The sequence below is a fragment of the Silene latifolia genome, chromosome 9, assembly GCF_048544455.1.
Source record: "Silene latifolia isolate original U9 population chromosome 9, ASM4854445v1, whole genome shotgun sequence".
NCBI classification, from domain to species: domain Eukaryota; kingdom Viridiplantae; phylum Streptophyta; class Magnoliopsida; order Caryophyllales; family Caryophyllaceae; genus Silene; species Silene latifolia.
Window position 1 is genome coordinate 134,157,512 of NC_133534.1, and position 8,836 is coordinate 134,166,347.

Sequence of the window (8,836 nt, forward strand, 5' to 3'; positions counted from 1 at the left end):
TAATTAAAGTAGAATAAATGTGAAAAATAATCTGAGTATCCTTGATTAAAGAAGTCGTTAATTAAGACAGATTAACAGACCGTTCATCATAATTGTGGTCATCTAACAAGCAATAGTCGGCAACATGCTTCCTCCTCTGTTTAATATCCTTGATTAACGCTTGATTGCTCCGGAGCATCTTGGAAACCACCTTTGTGTTGAGACCACCTCTACCACAGTCGAGAGAGCAGCCCAACCCGCCCCCCTTTCCACGAGGATGGCTCTTAATAGATGATAGCGCTTTACCAGATGGAATGCGCATGGCAACATGTGTCACCTCCATAAGCGGCTCTTCATATTCAGTTACGCGCGCACGTTTTGTGGATTCCGGCCCTATGTCACCCTCTGTTTTCCTCTTAAAAGCATTCAACTTTCTTGTCAACGGATGTCCAACAGTTGCTTTAAAATAACCAACCCGCATCAAGATGTCCTCTCTGATACTGTTAATGTCACAGAGGACGAGTGTTGCAGCAATCTCAGCATGGTACAAACTCATAGCATCCTCTTTCCCGAGGTCACATTGAAAAGGGCTTCCGCGGTAGAACATCATATGTAGCATCATGAAAACACCACAGTCATTTCTCGAATACCCTTGAGCTTGCCAGCTTAACTCTATGTTGACGATCTTAAACCCGCTGACCTTTGCCTCCTTAGACAGCCCTTTAGACACCAAATACTTCCCCATTATATTTGCCTGAACATGAATAAGCGTCAGCGAGTTAACGTGGTACGACCCATATAAATTGGTTGACTTTTGGATATCGTACACTTACCGAAATACGCGCTATCCCTCCGTAAGGGAGCGTTTCTAATGGGTCATCGTATTTGCGGTTGTCGAGGTAGTCAATCTGCTCGGTGAGAAAGTTGATGCACACGCAGCTGTAGAGATCACCGTCACCAGATAACACAGGCAGAAAGATCTGCATCGTATGTGGCTAATATCAGCAAAAGGAAACCTTAAAAACCAAGATAAAAGATTACATGTTTTGTTACCTACCATGTCCGTGTCAAGCTGGAATGGTACACGGCAGAGTTCAGCCCAGGCATCCCACCCACCAAAAATGTCTTCGTCTTTGTTCAATACTTTCCCAAGCTTTTGAGCATTCCAAATAGACCTTGCGGGGTCCTTTTATTTGAAAAGTGTTAAATGCGTGATCAGATAATTAAAATAGCTATTTTATAAAAATAAAGTGAAACTTTAACCAAAAAATGTGTACTGTTAACACAGAAGAGTAAGGTAACATTTGAACTTACAGTGTGACTTAGGCCAAAGAAACAACGGGATATGTCCGAAGGTTTCATGATGTGGTTGAGTAGCAAGCACCAACCATCAATAACACTTGTCATGATATGCTCCTGAGGGTTCAAAGTTGCAATATCTTCCCGCGTAATGAAATAAAACTCTCTGAATTGGACCAATCGTTCACTACAACCCAAAATTTACTTAGTCAACAATATATATATATATAATTAGGAAATTTTAGGGCCTCTTGTAAAAATTTAATACACTTACAGCTCGGAAAACGCGTCTGACTGATTGAACGCATAGTCAATCAAGTATTTCCTCTCACTAAACATTGGCACCAGGAGCTCCTGACTGAATGCTAGGTTTCTCGTCGCAAAGCACAATTCAGGATTAGGTGCCCCACAATCAATAGAACAACCCAGGTTCTCAATGACGTGATCCATGCACGGTAAGGGCTCACTCGAGTGAAGTAAAAAAGGATGGTAGCTCAGATCACTGTGAGGGACGTACGGTACCGGGATAGGAATGTCGGCGTTCTCTGCCTCTGGTACTACGTCAGCTGTTACCTCTCTGGGCTCGATAGTCCCTCCCGAAGACTTCACGGCATCATCCTCCACTGCCGCATCTGTAATAAAAATAGTGTTATTTCATCATCAGAAAGTAAGTGAAACTGTGGCAGAGAAAAAAATAAAGTTTAGTAGAAAAAATTATAATTCAAAGAAAATTAAGTGTTATTTTATCACAAAAAATTCTACTTTTAACTAAAAATAGTGTTATTCAAGCAGACAAAAGTGTAATTGTAAGCTACAAAAGTATAATTTTAACTTAAAAAAGTGTAATTGTAGCAGAGAAAAATGTAATTCTAACAACATAAAGTGTTATTTTAACTAAAAATTGTCTAATTGCAGAAGACAAAAGTGTAATTCTTAGAAAGAAAAGTGTTATTGTAACTTCAAAAAGTGTAACTTTAGCAGGGAAAAATGTAATTCTAAAAAAATAACTTCATCCATGGCACTTATAAACTCTGAAGTGACTGTAGAAAAATGCATTACCTCCGTGATCCTTCACTGCAGTCCCATCCACCACCTTTTCTACCGCTGTATGAGGACTTGTTTCCAAATTTGGCTCATCATTATTCCACCCCCCTCATTTTCAGCATGCACAGATATTGGGTGCTCCTCGAACAGCGCGTTTACGTCCGCAGTAGAATATACAGTACTTATCCATTTTACGTCCATAAATTCCTTTGCCTGCAACGCAAATACATATTCCGGCTGCTCGTTACCCTTTAACAACCGCTCATCATTCGTAGCGCCTCTGCCGTTTCCGGCATCCTCTTCGTAATGTTGTTCGGCTGCGCGCTCTGCGTCACATATCTCATATGTTGAGAATAGGAACTGAGTTGCAGGAGGTGCAACTTCTATGTTCTGATCTTCCACCAAAGCATTATCCGCCTTCTCAGGCTCCACAGAATCAGGCCCACTAAATTCCAAAGATTTCGAATCCACTTGTACAGCATCGTCTAATGCTGCGGTAACCACTATTGTACTTGAACATTGGATACCAACCTCAGCATTCCCCTTCCCAATCTTGTCATCGTCCTTGTCCGTCTCGGCATTCATAACTTCACTCACATGCACATCCATTCCCCTAGCGTCCGGGGCCAATTTCACCAATTCTGTTACCTCACCAATTCCTTGGTCTTCTCTGGCCGGCATTTCTGCTCGGCGCTCCGCTTCAATAATTTCCGCAGACGAAAATAGGAATTGAGTTACAGGTGTATCAGCATCGGTGGGCCCATCCTCCTCATTTTTTTGGTCAGCTATCTGAGGTTCCCCGGCCACAGGCACCCCCATGTCCATAGTCTGCTCCTGTTCCTTTGCAGCAGCAGCATTCGCATAGAACTTCTTCTCAGCCTCATCAACATCTTCTTTTGAATAATACTCTAGGAGAACTTCCCGGTCAAATTTAGGTGGTCCGTCAACAGCCACCTCCTTCCCAACTACCTTCCTCCTTTTGTAAATAACAGAAATATCACGAATACTACAAACGTCCACGTTGGTGTCCTTACTGTAATCATCTCTGTTAGCAGCGTCCTTAAATTCAGGCGTGCTGTAAAAATGAACCGCCTCCATTATCTGTTGTGTAGACACCTCCCGTGCTTTCTCAATGGCTACTTCATCCGAAACAATTGAGGCGGCCACCGTGCCTTCGAGGTCTGTACCAACATCTATAGTCACCTCTTTCTCATCATCGTATCCATCATCCTCCATATCATCGCCATCCTCCTCATCCTCAACATCATCACCATTCTCATCATCTCCCTCGTCCTCATCACCATTGTCCTCCTCTTCATCATCATCCCCAACCTGGTGCTCGTATCCGTCGTCATCTACCTCGTCATTCTGATACTGATCACCTGGACTTTGTTGCAGCACAGGAGCTGATTTCACGGAACGGTTTATTCATTCAGCTATCTTCTGCATTTCCACAACATAATCCTTCATACTTTGGCTTTGAAAGAATTATTGCGTGCATTGTGTAGCGACAGGGTCACTAGAATAGTTCAGACCCCCTGTTAACCTTTTGAGCGTCATGGCTGCATCTGCATACCATGAATAGAAGACAGTAGCATTCCTTTGCGTCTTCAAGTAAAGCTCATGCACATCCAACATTAAAATACAGATGTTTGGACAAGCGTTCAGTCAAAAGTGTTCATTCAAAAGTATAATTTTTACTTTGACAAGTGTAATTCTAAGGGCAAAAAGTATAATTCTAACGGACTAAAGTGTAATTGTAAGTAACAAAAGTATAATTTTAACTTTAAAAAGTATAATTCTAACGGACTAAAGTGTAATTGTAACAAACAAAAGTATAATTTTAACTTTAAAAAGTATAATTTTAACGCACAAAAGTGTAATTGTAACAAACAAAAGTCTAATTTTTAAAACATTAAAATTAGCCTTGACAAATGAACAGATAACACTTACATCTACAGCCCGAGCTTTCAACTCCTCGTCATCATCAACACCAGAAGGGAGTTCAATCTCGATGAACTTCTTCCTGTCGGAAGTTGAAGTCACTTGTAATGCCGCATCACTAACCACATTTCCAATGGCCAACACTTGGCTGTCATTAGGCACCCCGCCAATGCTTAACAGTTCTTTTTGAAGGCACCGAGGGTACTTGACCAAGGACCAAGTTAGCCGACCCAAACGGTTCTTGTCAAGCTCACCATGTAGTCTGTCAGAAAGCGTCTGCCGGTCCCAGTGCTTAATGAGAGGCAGGCTGTGGCGACAACTCTTTCCACGGAAATCGAAACGTTGAAAGTACGTGATCATTAGGAAGGGGATACACTCCAGCAGCGTCTGTTTATTTTCACTAGTAGCTGCCGCAGCCTTCACCAAATGTTCCAGCACATAAGTACACCAATCGTACTGCGTAATCGAGTCCACATCTTCAACAGCTCTCAAAAGCTTGAAGTCAACCCCACTGTATGACGTTGGAGTTAGGAATGATGACATGGCGAGCAGAACAAACAGCCTGCAGAATTGAGGACCTCCTTTTTTGTATTTTTTTTTCAAAATATCTTGGAAGACAATTCCTAAATTAATGCCTTCGTTAACCCCTTTTATGTTGTACGCTTTTCGCCATTTATCTTTCAATTGCTTGTTCTCCAGCGCTTGAGAATCCTTCTGGCGGCCCGTAGGTACTAGATCAACAGTTTTAGGACCAAGTGGTAACATAAAACAGTCATACACGTCATGCTTGGTGACCATGAACTCCTTATCCTTAGCTACCCGGAAAATATACGATTCGTCACTGAATGCTTTCAGAAAATCTTTAACATGACCCATCGGATATGTTTTGAGCTTAAGCTCCAGAATACCACCAAAACCGATCCTCCGTACCGCATCTCGCTGTGCATCATTAAGCTTTTCAACGAGCTCAACAAGTCGCTTGGTAGGCACTTGACGACCACCTTTGCAATTTTGTTCGTGGCTGGTTTCGCTGGTTTGGCTGGATTGGCAACAACAAGCTCCTTATTCAACTTGACAGGCACCTTTTCTTTTTTGGACTTGCCTGATTTACCCTCATTTCCATCTGACATCTGTTAACATTACTCAAAATTAATTGTTGCATACAAAAAAAATATTACTACAAAAAAAAGTTTAAATTGTAGCAGCATAAAGTGTTATTATAGCAGCCACAAGTGTAATTCTAACAATATAAAGGTGTAATTATAGCAGCCACAAGTGTAATTCTAAAAAAATAAAGTGTTATTTTAACAGGCAAAATGTAAAAACTCTCAAAGAAAAAAAAAGTGTGATTGTAGCAGCATAAAGTGTTATTTTAGCAACAAAAGTGTAATTCTAACAAAATCAAATGTTAATTTAACAGACAAAAGTGTAATTTTGACAAACAAAAGTGTAATTGTAGCAGACGAAAGTGTAATTCTAACAAAATAAAGTGTTATTTTAACAGGCAAAAGTGACATTTTAACAGAAAAAAGTGTGATTTTAGCTGACAAAAGTGTAATTCTAACAAGATAAAGTGTTATTTTAACAGGCAACAGTGTAATTTTAGCAAAAAAAAGTGTAATTGTAGCAGCATAAAGTGTTATTTTAGCAACAAAAGTGTGATTCTAACAAAAGGGTAATCAAAAGTGGGATTTATAGCAGCATAAAGTGTTATTTTAGCTTACACAAGTGTAATTCTAACAAAATAATGTGTTATTTTAACAGACAACAGTGTAATTTCAGCAAAAAAAAGTGTCATTGTATCAGCATAAAGTGTTATTCTAACAAAAGGGTAATCAAAAGTGGGATTTCACAAAAAAAAAATGGATAAACTGTAATTTTAACAAAGAAAGAGTAATTGTAAGCAACAAAAAGTCGGATTTTTCAAAAAAATCTGACTAATCTTAATGAATATGAACATATATGCTAAAAATGTTAGTTGACAAAATACAGTGATCAAAAATAAATGTCCTACGAGTGCATCTAAATCGAATGCTTATTTTAATGGTGTGAAAGATAGCCTTAAGGAGGATATCTTGAAGGTTTCTGGTTTTACAGAAGGAACTCTTCCTTTTAAATATTTGGGCATGCCTATACAAACCACTAGGCTTAAAAGGAAAGATTGTGATGTCTTAATTGAGAAAATTTGCAGCAGAATTCATGGTATAGGTACGAGAAAACTTTCATATGCAGGCAGGCTAGTCCTAGTAAGGTCAGTTTTAACCACTCTCCATTCATATTGGGCATCCATGTTCATCATTCCTAAAGGAGTAATCAAGAACATTGAAGCTATGTGTAGGAACTATCTCTGGGACAGTAGTGCAGAATATAAAAGGGCTCCTCTAGTGTCTTGGGCTACAATTTGCCCAGCTTGATTCATAGGTAGGCATGTATGAGAACCCTAAATGCAGATGGGCAGCAGTAGTGTGGAATCCTTGGTCCATACCCAAACATGCTATTCTTGCCTGGTTAATTTCTAAGGAATCCCTTAACACCAAAGTCAAGCTTTTAAGAATAGGGGTTTGTGATGAAGCTAATTGCTGCATATGTGACCAGGAGGATGAGAGCATTGATCATCTTTTCTATCAATGCATATACAGTACCCGACTAATACAAGCAATTAATGAGAAAGTGGGTGTAATGTTACCTGGGAGCAGGATTATAGATTGGTGCAAGAGTAGAAGGGGATCAAAGATCCAACGACGCGTTCAGATTATGGTAGCTGTAGCTGCAGCATATCACATTTGGTTTCAGCGAAATCAAGCCCGAGTAGAGGGGAAATTGGATAAACCTGATTTTGTTGCACAAAGGATATGAGAGGAGATGGTAAACAGAATTAAAATGGAGATTAAATTACCTGTTAATGGCAGAGATCGCAGCTGGTTAGAACGCAAGGGACTGATCAACGCAGTGCGGATGTGATTCAGCGGAAGAAGATGAAGAGACTGAGTTCTCTTTGTTTTTTTTACCTATTTTGTTTTGTTGGTGTTTTCTTGTTGGCAAGTCAGTGTACTGTATTTTGTGTCTCAAATTCTTAGTCTAGTCTGATTGGCTGGATAAGATGGACCGGCCCATATCTGTATATTCGGACTCTCTTTTGGATATATAACACTTACATTATACCAAAATAAATGTCCTACATGTCCTAAAAGTGCTAATAATAACTGGCTAATCAAAATGAAGAAACCAAATACAGTTATCAAATAGAACAGTACAACAACAATGGTGACAGAGTACAGTGATCAAATACAGTCCAATTACATAACAATGTCCAATAAATTAAAAAAAACGTCTAAATAAATGAAGAGAAAAGATCATAAAACTCTTAAAACCCAAAAACAAATCATAAAACTCTAAAAACCCAACAAAAAATACCTTCTGAAGTAATATGAATGGACGAAAATGGCAGCTTGCAAGTGAGAAAAGAAAATGGAGAAAAAAACGATAATAAGGTAACAAAAAAAGCGATAAAATTGGGGGATTTAGAGAGCAGTTTGGGGGAAAATAAATGGGCTTTAATTTGGGGGAAATATTTTGGGGGAAAATTAGTTTTGAATAATAGAGAGATGATAAATGGGGGAAAGTTTGTAGGACGTGTGTGTGTGATGTTTTGATTGACAACCTGCATGCATGCTAATACCCTATGAGTGGTAGGAGGAGAGAGGTAATTATTTTAGCCATTAGAATATTATTATTAGTTGCTTTTTTCTTTTAATCTAAGTCATTCAATAACATGATCTAAGGGTAGACTATGGAACTCATGGACTCAAATGTAAGACATGGACTTACTTGATCTTATATATATATATGCTGAAATTGTAGTACTTATTTTAATCATATTCATTTCTACTACACAGCTACAAACAATGGCCAGGTTGATACTCAGAATGGTGGAAACGGGGGATAAGCCATCTGAAGAATAGTTGGTTATGGTTCGGCAAGTCATAAAGGAAGCAGGGGAGGAGAAATAAAAAGCGGGCATGCGAACTGAGGATGACATGGCAAAGGAGAATCAGGTGGGAGCCGAAGACATGTCAAAGGTTCAAGATCGGTTAGTTGAAGAGGAAGCCATGAAGGTCGTGAGAGAGGAGGTGCAGGTAGTTGATGATGACACGTTCTTATCATCTCCAAATCCGGCTTTTGACGAGGTATTAGCTACTACGACTAGTTTATAATTGCTGTATATATACTAATTAATTAAATTTATTAATTAAAGTAGTGCATGTGTATATACTAATTAATTAAAATGTGAAGGGTGTTTGCAAGAAGCCTTGTCTTCTTGACTACAAAGCCCCTACAGTAGCATCGGGTAGAATTGTTGTTGCTAGGGGAGTAGTGTTCTATTACGACCAGATTCAAAAAGTTGAGGTTGAAGGCATTGCCCTCTGCAGAAATGGAGGGAAGTGGAAGTGACCGACGTATATCTGGAGGAGTATGGTACTCTAATAGTAATAGTTAGTGATAATTGGCGTTTGCAAGATGTCGTGGGTTCTATTGTGCAATGGCCTGAAGCATTCATTAGTGTTGATAT

The 8,836-nt window shown here is 39.3% G+C and overlaps 1 protein-coding gene across 1 annotated transcript; it reads left to right on the forward strand.

Moving 5' to 3' along the window:
- Nucleotides 1-6,693: 6,693 nt before the first annotated feature.
- LOC141601613 (uncharacterized) lies at nucleotides 6,694-7,122 on the forward strand. The gene has a single exon (XM_074421907.1). It carries the CDS (start codon nucleotides 6,694-6,696, stop codon nucleotides 7,120-7,122), a length of 429 nt encoding a protein of 142 aa, XP_074278008.1.
- The last annotated feature ends 1,714 nt before the right edge of the window (nucleotides 7,123-8,836 follow it).

What these genes read in the sequence shown, in the direction of transcription:
- LOC141601613 (XM_074421907.1), top strand. Translation starts at nt 6,694, where the DNA reads ATGTATGAGAACCCTAAATGCAGATGGGCAGCAGTAGTGTGGAATCCT.